The sequence below is a fragment of the Malania oleifera genome, chromosome 6 (genome assembly GCF_029873635.1).
Source record: "Malania oleifera isolate guangnan ecotype guangnan chromosome 6, ASM2987363v1, whole genome shotgun sequence".
In the NCBI taxonomy this organism is placed as follows: domain Eukaryota; kingdom Viridiplantae; phylum Streptophyta; class Magnoliopsida; order Santalales; family Ximeniaceae; genus Malania; species Malania oleifera.
Genome location: NC_080422.1, coordinates 55,737,957 through 55,763,151, shown reverse-complemented (window position 1 = coordinate 55,763,151; position 25,195 = coordinate 55,737,957). Strand labels below are relative to the sequence as shown.

The window sequence follows — 25,195 nt, the reverse complement described above, 5'->3', positions numbered from 1 at the left end:
AAATAAAGTAGAAGATCCGTCAAACTGCTCGTAATGAGGGTGACTCTGCCTCCTTTTGATAAGCAATTTTTTTTTTCCATCCTCCCAATCTCCTTTCAAACTTCTCAATAATAGGATCTCAAACTCCTTTGTCATTGAATTTGGCTCTGAGGGGGAGACCATGGCAAATAATGGGAAAGGATCCCATCATGCAACCCAGAAGACCAGCAAGGAAGGGTTGTTTAGAAACAATAATATCCCACCAAAAGTGGTATTTCTCCTTCATGAACCTCCATAAACACTTCCCGAGGAAAGCTTTCTTGAAAGTGAGAAAGGATTTCAACTGCAAACCTCCTAAACAAAGGGTTGTTTAAGCACTCTCCATCTAACAAGGTGATATTTAAACTCCTCCACTAAGATTCCCAAAACAAATCTTCTTTGAATTCCCTCCAATCTCCTAGCGATTGAGGCCAGTAAGGAAAGGAGGAACATGAAATAAAGTAGAAGATCCGTCAAACTGCTCGTAATGAGGGTGACTCTGCCTCCTTTTGATAAGCAATTTTTTTTTTCCATCCTCCCAATCTCCTTTCAAACTTCTCAATAATAGGATCTCAAACTCCTTTGTCATTGAATTTGGCTCTGAGGGGGAGACCATGGCAAATAATGGGAAAGGATCCCATCATGCAACCCAGAAGACCAGCAAGGAAGGTCCCACCCCCCCCCCCCCCCCCAAAAAAAAAGGTTGTTCTCTCCAATTGGAATAAGCCACTGATGTAGGACGGGAAAGGGTGGTCTAGTCCTACGGTTCAACCCTCATAAGCACATACACTCAATACACTTTAAATTAAGAATTTAATTATCCAAACATAAACGCAATAAACCAGAGGACATTTCACATGTTTTGGGATTTTGAAAGGGCGTATGATGCTGTTCTAAAATAAGTCCCAAGAGTTTTTTCACAAAGGAATCAAGTTATATGCAACAAAGATGTTATTTCAATATTTCAAGAAATAAGTTCTGTATTTAGCACAGCAGTATTCCACAATTGATTTAGACTAGCAAGCAGTAATATTGAAAGTTTAAGGATTCAGATATGCTATTCAAGTTTTGGAATTCAGAATTTCAGGCAAAGGTTTATCAAATATGAAAGTGCAGAATTTGAAACTAAGGTTTAGTTATAGTGGGGGCTGTAAGATATAACAGGGGTTCAAACAGAAATTGAAGTTACCATGCGAATCTATGGATGCTTGACATTGTTCAACACAAGTCTTAGACCACACCAGAAAATTCCTTGGAACAAGCTTTGAAACACCGAGACGAACGCAGCAATGTAATGGAGGGGAAGTGGCCGTGTGGGGGGGGGTATTTTGGTGTGGCTGTGTGGATGCGTTGGAGGATAGTTAGAACTCGTCTGAAGTTCTTCGTGCACACTTTGAAATATGGATATGTATGCAGCAAATGAAATGATGGATTGGTGGCCTTGGGGTGTAACTTGGTGATGGCCGTGTGGGTGATGGAGGGAAGTTGTGAAGGTGGGATAGCGATAAAATCGCTGGATAGAATAGTGGTCTCTCACCACTTGATCTCTAAGGAGAACAACGTAACCTCTCACTACACAATCACAAGGATTGGACAAAGCTTAACAAGCTTCAACAAAGAAATTTACTTTCAATATCAATATTTTTCTCTCTACATAGTTCTTACAATAAAGGGGCATATATATTAGCTAGCATGGGGGACAAAGCATTAATAAGCTTAGCTAGCATGGGAGGGACAAAGACATTAAACAACTAACAATTCCCACACAAGCATGGAGACACAAATAATAAAGACACCAATTTACTAGACACATCAATTACTCTTACAAGTTACTAACAAAATAAATGCTCCAACTTTCTAGACATAATAAATACTAACACAACTTACAACACACACAACTTACTAAGGACAAGCACATGCAAGCAAGTTGTCCTGCATGTTTACAAATTAAATACAAAACAAAAGTCAAAGGAAGGCCCAATTCGTGTGGGCCCAATGGAGCCGTGTGGGGCCCACATGGGCCTTGAACTCTAACTTGCTTCAACATCTCTACTCGGGTCTTTCTTACACTAGAAAGTCTTCAAATAATTCATTCAAAATCTACAAACAATTATGAACCGATATGGACATCGGGAGGTCGTCCACGTGTCATCATGTCAGCAAAGGAAATGTGGACATCGAGAGACTGTCCACGTGTCACAACATCTGAAAATGACATAGGTAGGGCATGGTGATCCCCATCAACCACTTTACCAAGGTTCACTTTCAGGTATGAGATAGCCTCAAACCCTAACAGAATGCATCGAGGTTTTGAGGATATGAAGGGGGTCATCTTCACAAAAATGATAGTACCATTTATAAAGCTAAGGGTTTTGATGCATTGAACAATCCAACTACACTAAGCTCCCCAAAGCCCATTCTCTTGAGGAGATAAAGAAAGAAGCCTAGTTAACATGATCAAAAGCTTTCCCCCATATCCAATTTGCACACTATTCCCCTTTTTCCCTCCTTCAGATAGGCATCCACCACCTCATTAGCAATAAGAGCAGCATGTATAATCTGTCTACCAGCCACAGAAGCAAGCTGATACTTACCAATGACTTCCAGTATGGCTTTTCTGAACCTCTAGGCTAGGACTTCAGCAATGATTTTATAAATCCTTCCCATCAAGCTAATAAGGCGAAAATCCTTGATGTTAACAGCCCCAACTTTCTTCAGAACAATAGTGACAAAGGTGGTATTGATGCAATTGACAAATTTTCCTAATTTATGAAACTCCCCGAACACGTTTAAAATTTAGTGCTTGAGAAGGCTCCAGTTAGCTTGAAAGAAAGTCGAGGAGAAACCATCTGGCCCAGGCGCTTTATCCCCACTGCAAATTTTTATAGCTTGGAGGACTTTGTTTCATCAAAGGCTCTCTTAACCCACCCCACAATGAATGAATCGAGACACCTGAACTTGATGCCATTCACTATAGGTCTCCAAGTCTCAAGTTCAATATAAAGGTCTTTATAAAAATCACAAACACCTTTCCTAAAATCTTCTTCCCTAGTTAAGTTGATTTCCCCAATTTCAACATAGATAAGTGTTACTTCTTCAATGAGTGTTTGCTATCCCATGAAAGAATTTTGTATTAGGTCCCCCTCCTTGTGTCATAAAGCTCCGGATTTCTACCTCCACGATATTTCTTCAAGATTAACAACCATGTCCAATTTCTTCTTAAGCATAGCTATTTTGGCTCTCTGTTCATTATTAAAACCCCATATCATCTCCTGCAATCAAGTTCTTTGATGCAACTAAGGATAGCAGTCTTCTTCACTTGGACATTCTCAAAGGTATTTATGTTCCATATCATTAGCTTTTCTTTTATTCCTTTCAACTTTAAGAGTCTGAGCCAAGCACAAAACTAAACTTCCCTGTGACCTAAATAGAGGACCACCAAGTTCTCACGAACTCCCTAAAAGCCATCATGCTTTGACCACATATTCTCAAAGCGAAAGGGAGTTGGCCCCAATTAACTCACATTTAACACAAGTGCTCCGAATTTTGCATGCCTTTGCCATTTCTAAGCATCCTCTTGTTTTTCCATAGTTCACTATGCATTCCAAGTATTTTAATTCCCTATTGGAGTCAACCTTTCTAATACTATCCAATGGTTTTTTGTGATGACTTCCCATCTCCTCTCCTCTTTCTTTCAATATTCACAAACAATGGTAAGGCTCTTCCTCAAACCCTTCGAAGGACACGCATATGGTTTTGCTTACTAATTTCAACTTCCAAATAACCCAAATAGATACCTAATTCTTGAAGCGAGTCTTTTTCTATGAGTCCATGCCATTCAAAGTATCAAAATTGGGTCTATCAATCAAATCCTCAAAGTTGGGATTGACACACAAAGTGTGATAGCCAATGCTAGGGGTTGGAACAAGGGCTAGTCTTTCAGCATCAATTTGAGAACTAGGGGGCTCCTACTCCAAAACACCCTCCTCTTGAGTTTCGGCTGCTTGTGAGAGGAGATTCCAGAATGGGAACAGCCTTCCCAAAGTGGATTAACTTTTTTGGCAAAATCAAAAGAACCATCATGTAGCTTAAAGGGAGAAAAAGAGTTGGGTTTGGACTTTGATTAGTCAATTAAGATTGCAAGGCCAAAAAAAACTCCGTATTTGTAGCTTCAAGGCCTAAGTTAAGGCCCACTCCAACATCCTCAAACGAGGCAAAAGCTCTGCGTTCGCCTTTATCCTGCTTAGGGAAATCAAAAAAGTCATATGCAGCAATGCTCTTCTCCCCCACAACACTCACGAAGGATCGCATAAGATTACTCATCTTCCCCACAAGCCACCACTTAGCGATAGACTCAAAGTCTTTCCACAATGAGGGCAATTGCACAAGGGAGCTTATTAGTTGAGGAATGGGTTCATATCCACTAGGGAAATCATAGGCTTCTTCTCCATTTGCTGAATGACTAAAGATGTTGAACCTTTCTTTGTGGTAGGACAGCTCAACTGCCAAGTAGGAGATCCTTATTCAACCCCTAGATTCATACCCCTTCAGAAATGCAACGGTTCTCCAACCCCCACTAGTGGTCTCCATAAGGGCAAGGTAGTTCCTAAATTTGTTCGAGTTCAACTGCAAAGTGAGGGTTCTATCCTTGTTCCCTGTTCGACAAAACCAAGAAGTTGCCTATGGTATGGCTTTTTTTCAAAGCCCAAAATTCCTCCCAAGATTCAAGGAACCATCTGAAATCTCCCATCTCCAGGAAGATGGATATCTTTCTTCCCTTGCGGTAAGGTGTACTCAACAACCCGCCCAACCCGTCCAACATAAACCAAACCGACCCAACAATTCGATTTCAAATGGTTTATAGGTTAGTTGGATTTTCTATTTTGCATAACCCAATCATATAGGTCAGTTTGCGAATTTAGTGTCTAATCCACCCAACCAATCCCAAATTGCCTCTTTGTGTATGTGTATGCCTATAATTTCTCAAGAATTATGAAAGAATGCATAAGACGGACTATACAGACTATAGGATGCGCACATGCATTTTGGAATGTTTTAAATTTTTATGTTTTCAATTTTATTTCTATTGTAGTAATGCTTATGGATATGAAATTTTAGTCATTTTGGTTGTTGATGATATGCGCATTAGAAAGTTGACATATTTTTCATTTTTTGATTTTATATTGTTAATGGTATTTAAGTTATAAAATAGACAAAATATTTTTTATTAATTTCGGAATCTTATTTACATGTATTATCAATGTAAAATTGAAAATTGAAAAGTATTTAGTGTTACTCATATTGCTATATTGATACTATTGCTTAAAAAAAAAAAGTTTATTAATTTAATATATTTAACTTGAACAACACTAGTTTAAGTAGTGTTTTCCATGTAACATATGTTATTATGTTTGGCAAAAATCCTCACACATATTCCTTTGTGTTTTTTTTTTTTTTTTTTCTTTTCTACTCCACTTTAAAACAAGTTAAACCGTCAACCCAAACCAACCCACCCGATATTCAAACCGAACCAAACAACATCCTCAATGGTTTGACTTAAGATTGATTTCTTGCTAAACCAGCAAGATTGGATTGGTTGGAATTGTAAGCCCAATCCGATCCAACCTAACCTATGAACACCCCTACCTATGGAATTTCGTAGTTCTAAGGAAATCAAAAGTTCCCCCTTCAATCACCAGGTCGAAGGACTTCCTTTCCACCACCGCAATATGCTTCCCATCCCTCGGCATCTTGTCAAGGCATTCACTGAACAAATATAGCCAGGCCTTCAATAGAGTGTAAGGTCCACAAGAGACAAAGACCTTCCAGTGAACAACTAGAGTCCAACTTCAACTAGAAGAGCTTGTGGTCACCACAAGACAAAGTTTGCAAACCAGATCCTAACATAGAAGGCAACTTCTAACAGGAGGAAGCATGTGAGCACTTGAAGAAAAAGTAGAAGCTTGCGAACGAGTCACAGAGGCCAGCTTCAACCAGGAGAATGCTTGTGAGCACCAAAAAGCAAAGAGAAAGGTCGAGGAAACAATCGGAGAAGATGGCCTAGTGCATGACAATGAGATCAAAGGTATGGTTGAGAAGAAGAGAAGAAGAAGGTTTGGCCAGGAGAAAGATGGGGAGGAAATTCAAACTAGGGCTTACGATAAGGGACAAGAATAGGACTACTCAAGCAAGAGGGGAGGCAAAGTCCAAAGGGGTGTCTTGTTTAGGTTGACAAACAAGAAGAGAACCACCATTTTTGTCGATGAAGGAAAGCAGCGAGGGTTGTCAGTGAATGAGGGTGTTGTCGAGCAGCATAGCGTCAGTAAACTCACTCTTTATTCCTTGTCTCCTTGCATCCTCAAGAAATACTCTCAATCCAAAAATTTCCCCCAAAAGGTGATTTGGAAATCAACCGGCACCACTAAAGTTGGTTCCCTAGCCTCAGAAGTTGTGTGGGACCAAAAAAAAAAATATCGTAACTCCAATCCATAGAAAAGAGGGAGGATCTTGGCTAACAGATGCTACCTTCACAAAAATGCAAAATATGTCCAGCACATCTTTCGCATTGTTGATGGGCCAAGGAAGTTGGGACGTGGCTTAGAGTATGCTGGGTGCATGTGTCTGCATTGGGTGATTTCAAGTTCCTTTATCCACGAGTGTTGTGCATGTACAGCTCTCAAGGCTTGCAGAGAAAAAAAGCTTTTTGCAGTAAAGTACTCTCTCACCATTTTTTAGATTGGGAATAGGAAGAGAAATAAGAAGATTTTCGGAGATTTTATAAAGCATACAGATAGGTGGTTAAATTGTTCACAATTTTGGTTAGTACAAAAAGTGCCATCACTAGATTTTATTTTGTGTTGTAATTGATGAGTTGTGTTTGAATTGGTAACCCCTTGCCCCATTTGCACCCTTTTGTGCTTCATTTTCTCTTCAAATAGATACACACACAAACACATTATAACCAATGCTAGAAGTAAAACTTGTTGTGCGTTCACCTCTTAAAAAATTTTGTGTAATTCAAATTTTGATAACCCAATTATTGGATCATGTTATGATCCTATTTTTGTCTTGCATATCAAATATAAAGGAAATTGATATTCAAAACTAGCTAATCTAAACAAAAAATAAATTTAGCTTCTAAACAATATTTTACAAAATACAAACACTAACATGATAGTTGCTTGATCAAATGGTTAACACTGTCTGCTTAGTTGATTTTTTTGGGATTATCAAAGACAGAAAATGTGTTCACCTCACAAAGAGTTGTAAATCTAACAAGCTCTAGACCATGTTTTAATGGAAACGTGCGCACATAAATATATGACTTTGTTGCACATAATTGCAAGTGAATAATTTTAGGTAATATGTTTAGCTAATTTCTAATGCATTATAAACATTTTTTAAACAAATTAACAATACATTGTCATATGTTTTACATTGTCGATTCCCCAACCATAACCATTCTCCAACAACGGGAAAATAATGACATGTCTCTGAAACCCAACTCTTCCTTTTCATCATGAACCAACTCTCTAGTTTCTTAACCACTATTATTACCCTTGCCATATGATCCCACAAAGTTTTCACCTTTCCTCTCTTACCCTACCTTTCCAACCTTTTCGCAAATTCAACTCAAATTTTCACAGAATTATGGTCTTAAACCCTAACCATTCCTAACCTGCTTAAGAAAGAGATTTTGAGAGTCCATGGGAGACAAGCGGGAGAACACAATTTCGATCAAGAAGAAAAGATTCATTTTCAAAGAGAGGAAGATCTTGGTGTATCACGAGCCAAAAGACATTGATTCTTCATCTCCATCTTAGAAGAGGAATGGCAATGGCTAGCAAGACTATCCCTTCTCTCTAAAACTTCGAACCTGTAGGTGAGATTTTTAGGGCACCCAACCACACTCTAATGCTCCAATTAAGAGCCCATACATATGGTTGGTTCATCTCAATGGAGAAGATTACACGCAAAGGGGGTTATTCAAATGGTTGGGGAGAAGGCAATAGGTCATACAAATCTAGGATATCTCAAAGGGTATCCTTTAAGATGCAATGCCTTGATTAAAGTCCTCAAACATAAGCAGAGCTCTTAAGCCCACGAACAATCCATATTTTCAATAATTGCACCTCTGACCCATCATCAATGGAGGAATTACAGGTGATTAGAGACACTTGGTGGTGGAAACATTGAGTAGGATGTTCTTACATGCTGATACATGCTCAAGGTTTGGGGGTGAATAGAGGCCTTCATGCGGTTAAGGGGGAATTGGAGGTGTCTCATCTCAAACTTGTGGATGATAGCATGTTGTTTCTCAAGGACAACATGCTAACTTGATAAGGTCATTACCTTGCTCAAATTCTTCGAGAAGATCTTGGTTTACAGATCAACTTGTCTAATCGTGGGGTGGCTGGTAATTATTTGCACATTCAGGAATTAACAAGATTCAAAACCTAGGCTATTTGTGCCTCCCTTGAGAGGCTGCTTTTTTAGCTTGGTCTCCTTCTTTCGAGGTTTCAAAACACCTCGACCTTTGGGACCCAATGATTGAAAGGGTGGGGTAGGAGATTAGAGGATCAAAAAAGGGCATACTTGTCTCTTGGGGATCACATCACACTCATCAATGCTTCACTTTCCAAGTTCCAACATCCCTATCCATTTCCTTTTCCTTTTTTTGACCACAGTTGCTAAGGATCAAGAGAAGCTGATGTGTGATGTCTTGTGGTTAGGGGTTAGGCTCTGAGGAAAATAAGAGAGACCACATGATTAGTTGGGAGGTTGTTAGAAAACCCAAATATGAAAAGGGGTTAGGACTTGGCAACATGGTATCCAAAAACATCCCCCTTAGTAAATGCTTGTGGAGGTTTCCTTTGGAAGTGAAATCCCAATAACACAACGTGATTAAAAGTTAATATGCCTCCTTCGAAAAAGGTGGGAGACTAAATTGGTATCATTTCTCATGCATGCCCTTGGAACTTCATGTCCCAGCTAGTGAATCAAATCTTTCCTCTTGCCTTTTTCAAAATGCGTATTGGGACACAGTCCATCTTTAAAAGGATGCATGGACACAGTCCATCTTTAAAATGGGTATTTGGAGCTAAAGGTGCCTCAGTTTAAGCTTTCTTCCCTCCAAAATGCACTTATCAACTCATTCTTTTCTTCGGAGAGGCACCCTCTCATGGGTTTTCCATTTATTCAGGATCTCAACGAGAGAGATTGATGAGCTTACCACTTTGCTTTCTGTGTTGGACTGCTTTGTTCCGTCCAAGAGAGGATGAGAGGGTTAGAGAGGGTGAATCTTCAAAGTTATTCTCTTCTAAATAATTTTTCTCACGTCTCGTAGAATCCCCTTACCCCAACTTTTTCTTTTGGAACCATATCATTTGCAAGGCTAAGGTTCCTTCAAAGATTCGAACCTCCATCTGGATTGTGACTTTGGATAGGATTAATATACATGACATGTTACAAATAAGAAGGTCCAACATGTCTCTCAATCCCAACATAAGCTAGATATGTGGCAAATCCAATGAAACAAATGGTCACCTTTTTCTTCATTGTAAGGTGTCATCATATCTTTGGAATGTTGTCTTATCTTACCTTGGAGAAACTTGGGTGATGCCTTGAAATGTGAGAGATCTCTTGCTTGTGAGTTATTGGGGTTTTGGCTCAAACAAGAAGGGTTGTATTTTATTAACACTATCATACTCTTTGGCCTAAGAGGAACATGAAAACTTCTAAAGGGCACTTAACTTCTCCATGTTTTATCATGGGATAGAATGGTGTTCTTGGCCCCTTTTGGGCCCATTCTTTTTGGTTTTTCTCAGGATTATCGTTGTAAGTCTAAACAAGTTTAAAAAGTGTTGGAAGAGTATACCAGGCATGCCCAAGAAGAATCAAACAAGTTTTAGACGTTGAAAAAACATTTTTGAAATTATGGACATGTTTATGAAAAGTCAAATGCATGTTAGAGAAGTGTCAAAAGAGTGAAAGCATTGCAGACAAGGATATAGGAGTGTTGGTGCTACATGGTTTTGCAATGAATAAAATAGGATACTTATACCATGTAATACTAAACTTACATTTTTTTTCAATTAAAACCTAAGAAAGATTAAACATGTGTTTACCTAAATTTAAAAGAATATTTCAATTCTTATTTCCTACATAGTTATCTAGTGTTTGTATTTCTACATCTTTAAACAATTTTTATAGAACAAGAAACTCATAATGAGAGTAAGAAAGAAATTCCCTTCCCAGTAACCTTATCTCCCACATCATCCCCTTTACCTTGAAAACCTTTGACACATCCTCTCCAATTCTTACTAAACAATCCCCCAATCAACATTCACCAATGTATGTTTACTAATCTCGTTATGACAGAAGCCCTCTGCCACTAGAATACACAGAGACTTCAGCCAGCCTCCCACACACACCTGACCCATTGCTATTCTGAACTTGCTTCTTCCCAATAGCATGTGCCGCATCATTAACCCTAGCCTGCAAAAAAGAACTAAATTTTTCTTTCTCCTCCAACTAGGAAACAACACACCGATCGGGGCTGCAAGAATGTATGCCGCCAAAAAGGATCCCTGACCGCTGCACTCTACCCCCTTGCTCCTTACTAAACCTAACAATATGCTGAGCACTACTCTTACGTAGATTAGAATATTGAGCCTTATTAAGACACACATCACTTCCAAGTCAAACCAGTAACTCATTCCCATAAAGCTAGGTGTCACAGACTGCCAATTTAAACTCAATTAACGGGCACGGGCCACGCGGCACTCGTTGAGGCTCTCCCTCGATGAGTCAGCCAACAACTACACATTCAAACCGGCTGTCATGAACACTGAGAGGTTTTTGAAAGCCATCATAGGCATGAAATATCAGTTCCAACAATAATGAATTCATGAAGACAAGCGACCTTCATACTCAATGACATGTGGAACTAGTTGTTATATTCAATCAACAAGACAACCACACAAGCCGTCATTCGAATAATTCAACATCCAGTATAAAAATCTCTGGTGAGGGCAAGTGAAGACATCTCTCCTACCCATTTAACCGAGGTCACACTGTCAACCCCTAACATTCTCCCCCACTCACTCTATCGACGACCACGTTAATGTATTTGTAAAAAGACTTCACACTCTTGTTGTTGGTGACCTTCGTCATTGATTACATGTCTACTAGGTTATACTCTACATATTCTACTCTATATGACTCATCCACAATATGAGAGAAATACAACCACTAACTTGTAAAGAACTGAAAAGGGATACAACTCAACCCACTGTGCGAAGTCACTACTACAACTAACTAGTAAAGAACTGAAAAGGATAAGACTCATCGATTGTGTGAAATAACTACGACAACAGATAGTTAAAGATGTGAAAAAGGATACGACTCATCGACTATGTGAGGTATCTACGATTACCGACTGGTAAAGAAATGAAAAGGATATATGACTCATCCATTCCAATTGGTTGTCTTTCAGGTATTGAAATCTACTGAATCTCGCATCATACTATCGTTCAAGTCATCAGAGGCTTGCAATTATCTATCTTAACTTGGTCAAAGCGTGCAGCGTTCACCCTGCCTACCCTTTTCGCGCGTTTGGCGTGTCACCCTGCCTACTTTCCTAGGTACTTGGCGGGAACCATTGTCCTTTCTATGACATACCAACCAAAGAATGCATCGTTTACCCAACCAACCCTTTAGCGCTTGGTGTGACACCCTATCTACTTTCCTGGGCGCTTGGTGTGAACCATTACTCTTTCTCTTCCATGTTGACTTACAAAGCGTGCAGCGTTCACATTGCCTTCCCTTTTGCACTTTTTGCACATCACCCAACCAACTTTCCTAGGTGTTTTGGTGTGAACCATTACCTTCTCTCTGTAGTCTTACTAGAAGTCCTCTGCTCCCTTACCCATCAAATTGTCATGGATTCTTTTCCCATCCTCAGTACGCACAATATAAGCAACGATCTCAATTAACTTTCGTAGGGCGGGCCTCAAGCTCTATTGGCACAAATCCATGGGATTCTAGATTGCATCCGACCTCGATGTCATTCAGCCTATTCAAGGCTTCCAACAACTCAATATTCTCTGCCAGACCTCAAGCTCTATTGGTCTATTTCCCACGGGGAGGCCTCAAGCTCTATTGGCACTACCCCTTGGGACAATGAATGGCATCACACCCTCAATATGTTTCAACCTACTTAAGGCTTCCAATAATTCAATATTCTCTAGCATACCTCAAGCTCTATTGGTCTACTTCCCGTAGGGAGGCCTCAAGCTCTATTGGCACTACCCCTTGGGATGATGGATGGCATCACGCCCTCGATGTATTTTAGCCTACTCAAAGCAACAACTCAATACTTTATTGCAGACCTCAAGCTCTATTGGTCTGCTTCCCGTAGGGAGGCCTCATGCTCTATTGGCACTACCCCTTGGGATTATGTATGTCATTGCGCCCTCGATGAGTTTTCGACTGCCCAATCCTCCTTCAAATACTGCAAGCACTGTTTGTCTTTCTCCTTCATGAGATAGGATATGGCATCATGCCCTCTATGTATTTCAACCCATTCTCGAGGCTTTCAACACTACTCCATACCAAGGATTCTTATACATGGAGTGACTTACTCAAGTTCCACAATTCAATTTTCAAAATCAATTCTCTTTGGCGGCCTTAAATTCTCTTGGCACACCTTTCTCTTGAGTCATCCCTTGCCTTACATGCCTCCACATTATTCTGTTTTACAAAATTTTAAATTCTCATTTTCCAACTCATAGTGTTCACGCCCACTGTGCTCTGATACCAACTATCACGGACTGCCAATTTAAACTCAATTAACGGGCCGCGTGACACTTGTCGAGGCTCTCCCTCAACGAGTCAGCCAACAACTACACATTCAAACCGGCTGTCATGAACACTCAAGAGGTTTTCGAAAGCCATCATAGGCATGAAATATCAGTTCCAACAATAATGAATTCATGAAGACATGCGACCTTCATACTCAATGACATGTGGAACTAGTTGTTATATTCAATCAACAAGACAACCACACAAGCCGTCATTCGAATAATTCAACATCCAAAATAAAAATCTCTGGCGAGGGCAAGTGAAGACATCTTTCCTCCTCATTTAACCGAGGTCACACTGCCAACCCCTAACACTAGGCTTTATTAACTTCCAAATTGACTCTCCTTTGTGACATCTTTTGAGGCTCACCATGAATCAGATCCTCAATTGGGCAGGAAAATGGGCCTGATAACTTAAAGACATTTTGAGATTGGGCCTGTTCACAACTTTAGGCAATTGGAGACTGCATGTTCACTCAGCCGAACACCTCAAATCCTTTACTATCTAAATCCAGCCCATGTCCAAAATAACCATACTTAACAAATGCCAATCCGTAGAAAAGGGGGTAGACCTTGGTTGACAGATGCCATCTTTGCAAAAAAGCAAAGTCTGTCCAGCACATCTTTTTCAACTGTTGACGGACCAAGAAGTTGAAATGTTGGTAAGAGTATGCTGAATGGGCGAGTCTGCCTTGGGTAATTGATTCCATTATTCAAAGGCTTTGTGTGTGGCCAGCTGTTAAGGCTTGTATAGAAAATAAAGTTTTTAAACTAAACTGCTCACCATTTTTTGGATTGGATGGAGGGAGAGAAATAAGAGTATTTTTTGAGGAGTTTCTTAAAGCTCTCTAGGTATGCGGTAAATTTGTCAACTCTTCTGGTTTATTAAAACAAATGCAATGCTAGATATTATCTTAGGTTGTAATTGGCAGAGTTGTGTTTGAATTGGTGCCACCTTGCGCCCTTCGCACCCTTTTCTGCTTCTTTTCTTTTTTATTTAGAAACACAAACACACATACATATACATATAATCAACTAACACTAGGTGTAAAACCTGTTCTATTTATAACTCCCAAAAACTTTTGTGTAGTCCAAATTTTGATAACCCAATCATTGGGTCATGTTATGATCTTCTTATAAAGACAGTCCTTTCAACTAGCCCTCCATTGTTTCCATGACTAGGAGTACAGACTGTGTACTCCCACCTAGTTCGGAAGATAATTATTTAAATTCTTTCAAGTTTTACTTATGATTTGCTTTATAATATTTGATTATTAACTATACTAATTTGAGAAATAAAGACAGGCATATATGAACATGATTCAACAATTGCTAAATCAAATGGCTGACAGCGTTTTATCAACTTGAGTTTTGGGATTGTCAAAATATGAACCTCAAAAAAACTTATTGAGGCATAAATATAATAAATTTTACACACACAATCTCCCTCTCTGTGAGCATGTGTGTCACACATGTATATCCTACTTTCAATTTGGGTTCTTCTATTTAAAAAAAAAAATTGGACAGGAAAAGAAATTTCATTAGTAGGGAATTTACGAGGAAGAATAAGATATCTCTCAGAGAAAATATGGTTAAAACCCAGGGAAAAAAAAAACCTAAAACAACAAACATCAAGCCAGCCAGTTCCTCCAAACACTATTTAAATCCTGAAAACTAGCTTCCCTAAAAATGGCAAACCTGGCACACCATAAAGAATCCATATACTGAATCTTTTCCCACACCAGTAACCAATTTAACTTCTTCCCAGAAAATATCCGTGTTACACTGCTGCCATATACCCCATAAGACTGCAAATTTGCCGCTCTTCCACAGAGCTGCCTTATCCTTCCTTCTTCCAAAGCCAGATAATGAGAAGTAGTCTTCCACAGAATAGGGGCAAACCCAACTCTCTTCCATAATACCAAACAATTTTTTTCCATATCCTCCAAGCAAAATAACAATGCAGAAAGAGATGGAATACTGTTTCAGAATTCCTATAACAGAGCACACAAACATCTGGAGAAAGTTCAAAGGCCTCCTAATATACAGCAAGTTATTAGTATTGGTTTTGTTAAGCACAACCAAGCAAGTAAAGCTTTTATTTTTGGAGGAACTTTGACCTTCCAAATAATAGGATAGAGAGGAAAAGAAGAATTGGAATAGGTCAAGAATTCATTGAATGATTTACAAGTAAACACACCCGATTGATCCAGGAGACCAAGAAATAGCATCCTTTCCCAAACATAGGTTGCAGTTGTTGAGTAAGGACAATAAGGAAGACAACTCCAAAAAAAGGAGAATTTGGCTTTTGTTATTCCCACCCCCCCCCCCCTTTCTTTAATACAATAAGTTGCATGAACAGCATTCTGCCAACTTCCACAACAATTTCCTTGTTTTGCTAAATCATAACAAATTCCTTGATCTAATTTAACATTACCACAGAGCTCAGTTGAATCACTAATCATTTAGAATCAATTTGACAGATTATATGCTCCACTTTCAGCATTATTCACATTTTCCTAATTTTTTAACATAATCCAAAAGTACATTCACCACACTATTCATAGTTTTTGCCCACATGCAATAGAACCCAATAAATACATGACGTGAAGGGTGGTTTGATGTTGAAAAATTAGAAGGGCAAGAAAGACATCAAAGGCCCCATTCTCGGGATAGAATGAGATGAGATTATATATGGCAGAAGGACATATTATCCCCACATAATATATCCCAAGATAATTCATGTACATTGCAAACCTACCAAGTAACCGATAATTACATGATAGGAGGGATATTGCACGTATCATCCTATCCTAGATTTTTAAGGTGCTATTATCCCTCTAATTGTTCAGTCTTTCAATGTGCTCCTTTCCACATCATAAGAATGCAAATAGGCTCGCAATCCACAAACTAACACTTCATTGAGTTGGAGAGAAGTGGAGGGAAGATAAAATTAAACTTATAGGAGAGAACATAAGAGAAGTGAAAAGAGAATAGTTTTTCTCCATTCAAGTTCAATGGTAAGAGTATGGAGAGAAACATAACCAAAGAAAACAAATGTCAACCATCATGTATAATGGTACCCCCTACACAACCACTATTCAAAATTGTCTAGGAGGGTTAAGTCTTTTTGCATATTTTCTCTCCATCTCTCGAAATTTCTTGGAAGATAGAGGGTAAAAAGGCCTTTTCTCTCCATTTTCATCTCCACTTCTCTCTGCTTTTCTATCCTCTCTGCTCCATCTCAACAAAACAATAGAAGTGGAAAGAAATATATTCTCTTCGCTTCTCTTCACTTTAATGTAGGTTCAATTCTCTAAAATGAACATGAAATCCAAAAGATAAAACCAAGTGGACTAGGCACAAACCAAACAAATAGCAAGATTGCAGAAGTAAAACAAGATATGCTTCACCTTATGATGACAAAAGGAATGAAGACATTTGTACCAACATTTATACCCAAAATAACTACTAGCCCACGCTCTTGTGATTGATGATAGCATGAACAACGGGTTAGATAACCAAGCAAAGAAATGCAGCACACTGATGGACACATTCAACTAAAATCTTTGTTAAATGTCAACCAAAGCCATGAACCTATAAATATAACCATAAGTCTCCAAAATGCAAAGAACTACCTGAAGAAATATCAAAACTTCTAAATTTGATAGCGCATAATCATCCGACACAAACATCATACTAAACATAATAAAGCCTTATATATTACACACTTTCCTAGACAGAATTTTTTTCAATTGTACATAATAAAGTCTTATATGTAATTTCAGTCATAGTAGGAGTATTGGAGACATATTTAAAACTTGATAATGTAGAATTCAATAGCACTAGTAGATTTTGATACCTTGGATCTATTATAAAAGATGAAGGTGAAATTGAAGAAGATGTAATGCATAGAGCTAAAGCAAGTCGGATAAAATGGAGAAGTGCTTCAAGTGTGCTTTGTGATCGTAGAATACCCTTAAAATTAAAAGGAAAGTCTGTGAGACCAGCTTATGCTATATGAATCAAAATGTTGGGCGACTAAGACACAACATATCCAAAAAGTAAAAATTGTCAAGATGAGAATGTTAATATGGATAAATGGTATAGCATTAAAAGATAAATTAAGAAATGAACATATTTAAGGTAAGTTAGGCATAGCTCCTATAAAAGATAAGATAGGGGACGGACAACTCAAATGGTTACGACACTTGCAACATAGGCAACATAGTGTGCTAGTGCGGAAGAGTGAGTTAATTACAGTAAGGAGCGGTAAAAAGATTAAAGGCAGACCTAAAATAACTTGAATGAGATAGTAAGTAAGGATTTGATAGTCTTGAATTGTTGAAGGAAATTGTCCATGACTACATAAATTGGTGGAAAATGATTCATGTAGCCAACCCCACCTAGTGGGACTTAAGGCTTAGTTTGTTGTTTGTTGTTGTTATGTTACACACTCTCCCATACAAGGAAACAAAATTTTCCAATTGTAAAATAAATGAGAAATAAATAAATAAGCATATTAGAAAATGTTACCTAATACTTGTCTGCCCACCTGTATTGACAAACAACAAGAATTATATCAGAGTAAGAAACTAAAATGACAATTTTCCTTTTGGTAACGAATTTTAAAGTCAATATAACAATATTTAAGACTAAAAAATGGAAAATAAAAACAATTGAATGACATTGATGACATGACAATTCAATACCCCAAATTTCCGAATATTTTGTAGTGTTCGTAGAAAAAATAATCATATAATAGTTTTTCAAGGGACTTCAATAAATGTTAATCAAGTCCAAAAGTGTTATTATGAAAGTTGAAACATCTGAAAAAGCTAAAAGAGGCTAGTCCTTTAACAATTTCAAGGATAAGAACCCAAAAAGACAACACTACAATCTAAATCTTTTCATTAGACCTAGACTTACAACTTTCGATACAAGTATGGGAAAGCTTATAATTTGTAAAGTACCAACACTCCAACTAGGAAGATGTGTTCATGTCGGACATGCATCAGACACGGACACAGCCCAGACATGGCCCCAGACATGGAAGATGTTCCTGACCATTTCTAAATTTTTTAAAACATCCAACACATGTCTAATAAGGAAAATGGAAGTGTATAACACTTTTGGAGATGATTGCCAATATTAAAATAATAAAATCTCAAAAAAAAAATTAGGAAAGGACCAAGTTGTGAAAATATCAAAGATTTAAAATTTATGAAAGATTTTTTAAAAGAGATATACTTCCATATCAAGTAATATTTTGATTAATTTATCAAAATAATTTAAATAAAATTTTGATCAAAACAAAGGAAAAGCCTATCAAGTTATCTTTCAAGTTCAAAATTCAAATTTTTTCTATAATTAGCTACCTATAATGTATGAATGTTTTTACCCTAAATGGATCATAATTGGACAAAAAAAATACTTTTACTAACATAATTATATATTCAAATAAATAATATTAATCCTCATGTCCTTGTGTCACGGTCCAACTATTTTCACACCCTTGTGAAGGGTCGTGCGGCGCTAGCTAAAGCACTCTTGTTTAACTAGCCAGCCTATCGTTTACCAACATTCATCCACGAAGCACTTTCATTAACATTCATTCAGATAGCAGCAGAAATAGTAATCAATTCATGAAGGTCGTGGCAAGCAATCAGTAAACATTGAAGCAAACGTAATTCATTAACAAATCCTCCGTTGACATGGTGTACTTAGAGAGGGAGGCAAGTAGGTTAAGCACATTGACAATTGCTAGTGAGTTTTACAATGACTGATGAACACTCACCCTCCCCTAAAGAGGTTTTTATGTAATTATCATCCTGCCACTAGGAAACATCAAAGTGACCGAAGAGTCATACTGCCTTATTTGGCTTACAAAGACTCTACTAGCAGAAAATAACCCTACACTAGTATTTACATGATGGAAACTCATCCCAAGCACACGAGATAAGCGGTCACAGGCAAGCATAATGCCCTGAACAAGCTTAACTCGTGACATTCTCCCCCACTTATGCGGTCGATGTCCTCGTAGACTTTTGGCGGTAGGTACACTTCAAATTTGTCCACGAACAATTGAATATCTTCCGTAGAAATCCAGCTGATTTCTTTGTCATCAAGGCATTTCCACTTCACTAGGAACTTCTCCCGCTTCTTCCTTGAGGATATGAACTTTCTGTCTGCAAGGTTCTCTTCAACGTCTGGCCTATCAGGTTGCACTATCTTCAACTCTGCTTTGTTGAACTGACTTCTGCTCAGGTCATTGGTGTTGGCGTTGAACGGCTTAAGGTAGCTGACATGAAACTGCAGTCTTCTCCCCTTATCTGCCCACTTCTTCATCTGCTTAGAAGCTTTCTCCAGGTAGGCTTGGGCAAAGTCTACATTCTGTCTCCCTTCACTAGTGAAGATGTACGCCCTGGGACTCTTTCGTCTATACGGCTCGCCCACTGTGTGAGGTAACAGCGGCAGCTGGCCTGTAACAAGCTCAAAAGGGCTCTTGTTGGTTGTTGAGCGCCTTTGGGTGTTGCCACAGAACGGAGCCACATCAAGTAGATGCACGCCATTCTTCTGGTTGGCATTGACAAAATGGCACAAGTACTCATCTAGTAGCTCTCTGAATCTCTTCATCTGTCCGTCCGTCTGTCAGTGATAACTCGAAGAGATGTCAAGATGTGACCTGAATATCCTGAAAAACTCTGTCAAGAAGTTGTCAGTGAACATTAAATCTTGGTCACAAATAATAACTTGGGGAACACCCCAATGTTTCACAACAGTCACAAGGAACAATTGTATTGTCTCCTCTGCCAACCAGTACTTTGGTGCAGCCATGAAAGTACCATACTTCTTCCGCTCCCCCTTGTCTTGTTGACAAGTGATACAAGTTTTGGTATAATCAACCACATCATCCCGCATGTGCCGCCAATAATACCTCCCCAGTAGTCCTGTCATTGGAGTCATTTTCCGTGAATGCCCCTCAACAACCTTCTTGTAGTAACTAGTAAGGCCAAGAAAGGAACGCAACTCCTTTACTGTCGTGGGGATCTTCCGTTCTTGAATCATCCTTACCTTCTCCATACCCCTCCGGATACGACCTTGTTCAACCACTTGACCAAGGAATTTGTTGCTCCGTCGAGCGAAAGAGAAATTCTCCTTCTTCACATCCAGACTGTTTCCCCTCAGCCTGTCGAACACCTTCCGTAGATGCTCTTCATGTTTCCTCTGAAACAACATCGATGCTCCCAATGGTGTTTTGGAAGGGCGAACACATCCCACTTTCAATTCATCAAGTTGCTTCCCCAACTCTACTATCTCTCGAGGCGTAATCCGACATGGCCCTTTAGCAGGTGGTTTCACTCCTAATAACAACTCGATCTCATCCGCCACAGTCCGTCGTGAAGGCAAATTGTGAGGCAGCTTATCCGATAACACCTCCTTATACTCATCCAACACCACTTGGATGGTCATAGGCTCCAGCTCTTGGTCTACTTCTTTGTCTACCACCACCATGACTAGACATGTCTACTCACCCTGACCCAATCCCTCATTGAGTTGTATGGCTGAAAGGGACTTCCTGTCGTCTCCTTTCGTTGCAACAACTTGCACCATGCACGAGTGATCTCCCATCAGACACATGGAACCAGCCGAAGGCATCAGCACTGCCCTCGTCCCCCTTAGGAACTCCATTCCTAGAATGACTGGAAAGTCATCCAATGGCATCGCTGTGAAATTCGCATGACCTTCCCACTGTCCAAGCTTTACAGCCACTTGCTTGGCTACTCCCAGAGTAGGCTGGGCTACAGAGTTAACTGCTTTCATGCACCCTGTATCCTTCTCTAAGGATAAGTTGAGTCTCCATGCTTCCAACTGCGAAACAAAATTATGAGTAGCTCCCATATCCACCATAGCGCGAGTACTCTTCCCATTTATCCTCAAGTCCACAAACATTAACCCTTTTGCTCGTGTAACTTTTAGTGTTTTTTCTTGCTTTTTCAATGCGCTCACCAACCGCACTGAACCCACCCTCAGGGCATCATCCTCTTCCTCCTCGCTTTCCACCCCTTTTCCCGAAGTAGAAGCTTGTAAGGCATTGAGTAATCTCTTGTGTTGACACTCACTCATTTTGTGAGAACCACCACACAAGTAGCATGAAATTTTACTCTTCCCTTTTCCATTGGGTGTGTTGAACCCTTGAGACAACGAAGCTTCCTTTGAGGTTGATGATTTAGAGTCGGCTCCCCCACTCTTGGGTTTGCTATTCTTGAAAGACTTTTCACTGTTTCCCTCTCCGCCAAACCATTTGGACAAAGCAGTATCATCACCAGCGTAGTCAGTCAAGCGTTCTACAGCCGCTTGTGCAGTTGACAAGTCTTGAACCCTTTGCCTATGAAGTTCAGTTCTTGCTCACGGTTTCATCCCCTCAAGAAAATAGAACAACTTGTCCTTCTCCGACATATCCCGAATATCCAACATCAAAGCCGAAAATTGTTTCAGATATTCCTTGATTGATCCCGTATGCTTGAGATCTCTCAGTTTTCTCCGTGCATTATACTCAACATTTTCAGGAAAGAATTGGGCCTTGAGCTTTCTCTTCAAGTCTGCCCAATTATCGATTACACAGCGTCCAGTTTCAATCTCTTGGTACTTGGCACGCCACCATAGTTTGGCATCACCAACCAAGTACATGGTCGCAGTATCAACCTTTGCCTATTCTGAGGCCATCCTCACAGCGCAAAAGTACTGCTCCACATCAAACAAGAAGTTCTTTAACTCCTTGGCATCTCGGGCACCCCCATACGTCCTGGGTTCTAGTACCTTGGTATTGCTAACTCCCGAAATGTTAGAGTTCCCCATAGCAAGAACCATCAGATTCACCTTTGCATCCAGATCAGCCATCAGCGACTGCAAAGTTTCAACTGTGTGGCGAAAGTCCTCTGACATGTCGCCTATCAAACCTGTTTGATGTTTTTGTGATCCTATCACCTCATCAACAAGTTCTCTCAGTTGGGTCATCTCGTTGGGCATATTGTTGGTTGTTGTCTCAACCTGTGCTTCCAGCACGCTGATCCTCTTAGCAGTATTTGGTGCCATGGTCACTTACCAAAGCTTCCCAAATCCAACAACGAAGGCAATCGAATTCACGTAGCAACTCAACCTTGGGCTCTCACCAAGTGTCACCGACTTGGCTCTGATACCAAATGTCACGGTCCGACTATTTTCACACCCTTGTGAAGGGCCGTGCGGCGCTAGCTAAAGCACTCTTGTTTAACTAGCCAACCTATCGTTTACCAACATTCATCCACGAAGAACTTTCATTAACATTCATTTAGATAGCAGCGGAAACAGTAATCAATTCATGAAAGCCTTAGCAAGCAATCAGTAAACATTGAAGCAAACGTAATTCATTAACAAATCCTCCGTTGACATGGTGTACTTAGCGAGGGAGGCAAGTAGGCTAAGCGCGTTGACAATTGCTAGTGAGTTTTACAATGACTGATGAACACTCACCCTCCCCTAAAGAGGTTTTTATGTAATTATCATCCTGCCACTAGGAAACATCAAAGTGACCGAGGAGTCATACTGTCTTATTTGGCTTACAAAGACTCTACTAGCAGAAAATAACCCTACACTAGTATTTACATGATGGAAACTCATCCCAAGCACACGAGATAAGCGGTCACAGGCAAGCATAATGCCTTGAACAAGCTTAGCTTGTGACACCTTGCCATGTCATGTCCTATTTTTTTAGGACTTCATGTATCAACATGTTAGGACACCTGTGTCCATGTCCATGCCTCACAGCTTATAATTATCACACACTATTGCTTAAACTAATTAAACTGAAAAATATTCTATTTCCAATTATGAAGTTTATGAGAAATGAAGAAGCTGTCGTTTTATCTAAGCAAAAATGCTTGGCAGAAGTTACAAATATTATGGCTGAATAAAAGCTGTGAACATCAACATGCTACTGTTCAAGAAACAACATAGGGCACTCCTCAATGTGAAATGGAAATAATTTCTCTCTTAAAAACAGTGTTCAAGTCTTTAAGAGCACTTTGTAGAGAAAAAATCAATCTTGTTCAGTTGTCCCCCCATGCTTAGAAGCAATTTCTGATCTTACGCAAGATTTTTTTTTTTTTTTTTTCTTCAGTAGACCAGCTTTAACATTTTAAGTATATAAATTCCCCTAAAATTCGAGCAGACACGGAACCAACAATGGCCTCAATCTTTCAATTTTAAAACAGGAATGCATTGAATTCTCACAACAGTAAAACCACTAAAGAAAAGCCCTCAAGATAATATTGTACAATCTTCAAAACTAAGACCTCTGTATTCCAGAAGTTCAATCTTACAGCACCTTCAATTACAGAAAAATTCTAACAGCAAATCCCCGCGCTCATAAAACCCACCAAACCTCAAATCCAATCAACATCCTCAGAAACAATAAATTGTAAATACCAAAACCTAATTAAACTTGATTTAATCATATTCAGAAAAAAAAAACCAAAAAAATAAATAAATAATAATACTTCAAGAAAAAGGTAGAAGATAGACCAGAAATTTTCACAAAGCAAAACTGAAAAAGTTGAAAAAAAAAAATTTAAATTAATTAAATCTATGTTTCATTAAACATAAAAAAGTAAATGACAAAATTTGAGACCAAAATCCCATGACCTTACTATTAAAATTTTAAAGAAATCATTTTGCCTTGATAATATCTTCTCTTATGAAAAATACTCAAGAGCTATAAATCTTATTGCTGAATTTCATTTTCAGTTTGAAAGGTATTCACACACAAGCATCTTCAAACTCCCTTTGTTGAGATTTAAAATTCCACCAACTAATACTCAAATGAGTTTAGAAAATTTTTCAACTCCAAAAGCATAAAAAAAAAAAAATTTGAGATAAGACTATGGTCATGAAAACTAACCATTGCCTATAATGACTTGAGACAAAGAAGAAATATTAACATGTTACTAGTTTATACAAGAAGGGTTTCTAGCACAATATACCGTACTCGGGCCTCATTTAATTTGTCACTATAATTTTAATTGCATCAATTTTGTCTTTGTAATTGTCATAATCATAAATTTTCAATTTATACTTCTGTTAGCAATTAGAACCAAAATTTATGGTTTCACATTTCTGTAACATCTGTACCCAAAAATTTATAAATGACAAATATGCCATTATACTCCAATAGGCTATACAACCCAAAATGTGCCTCTTCCATTGTTTCACATGTTTGAGACTTGAAATATTGACATTGAAAACTTTGCTACTATTATTAATATGATCACAAACATTAGCTATTTGGCAAGCAAATGTTAGAAGAGAATATTTTATTTCAGCAATTAGGTTGCATGAGTGAGGGTATTTTGTCCTGAAGACTTTCTATTATTATTACTATATAAAAGGGCAGACCTGGAGCTGTAGGTAAGGCTCCAGGAAAACTGCAGCCTCTTCTTTTGCTTTCTTCTTCTTTCTTCTCTTTTCTCTTCTTTTCTTCTCTGCTACATCTATAGCTTTACAACATGGTGTCAATGCATCAATACACTCTAAATCTGATTTATCAGAGCTTTTTCTTAGACACTCATTAATACACTCTAAATCTGATTTATCAGAGCCTTTTCTTTAGACACTCTGTTTTTCATTTTTCTTTGTCCATATCCTCTCCTAATTATTTCTCAAATCTGATTTTTTGGTTGGCTTGAGAGTCATTTAGAGACCTTTTTTTCATTGTGATTTAGTTGGGCAACATTCTTGGCAGGATGCTGTTTGTTTGTGGTTGTTTGCAGATGTGAAGGAGTTATGCTCTGTTTTGGGTACACTGCCTGATGCTGTTCTGCTGCTCTGGCTAGTGTTGAAATGATGAATTTATTTTAATTCTGTGTTTGTGATTGCTTGCTTGCTTACAATCTTACATCAGTTGCCAGTGGTGTTGATAGGCGTTCAACGAATTTGCACCACTTCTAGTTGCTGCAGCACTCCTGAAGCTACTGCGCTGTCATGTTGTTTATTAAGTACCTATGGTGCATGTATGATCTTCCTTCTATTGTGTAGTTAAGTAATTCCTCGTACGATTGTAACTTCATTTTTGTGGTAAGAGCTACCTCTTGAAGCTCTGAAAGTGCTGGTTTGTGCTTGTGTCTGCTGCCTGATTCTCCATTGTTGCGGCGTTATTCATTCTCGATACTAGTGCACTGATTGTAGTGTAGAGGAGGTGGTTTTGATCGCCTCTACAAAGACAGCTTTGACTGATATTGTTAACATACAGATCATAGTCATCAAATTGGTTGGATCCT

At 38.8% G+C, this 25,195-nt stretch overlaps 1 protein-coding gene across 9 annotated transcripts in view; it reads right to left on the bottom strand.

Annotated features, from left to right (window-relative positions):
• Window positions 1-25,195, bottom strand: part of LOC131157593 (ADP-ribosylation factor 1) — a 57,400-nt gene that overhangs the window by 16,823 nt on the left and 15,382 nt on the right. For 5 of the 9 annotated variants that reach the window (XM_058111868.1, XM_058111869.1, XM_058111872.1 and 2 more), the window contains one exon: window positions 17,418-17,436. The exons of the other annotated variants lie outside the window; for them this stretch is intronic. In XM_058111868.1, coding sequence (XP_057967851.1) covers window positions 17,418-17,436 — 19 coding nt within the window. The remainder of the gene's footprint in view (window positions 1-17,417; window positions 17,437-25,195) is intronic. 9 annotated transcript variants of the gene reach the window in all.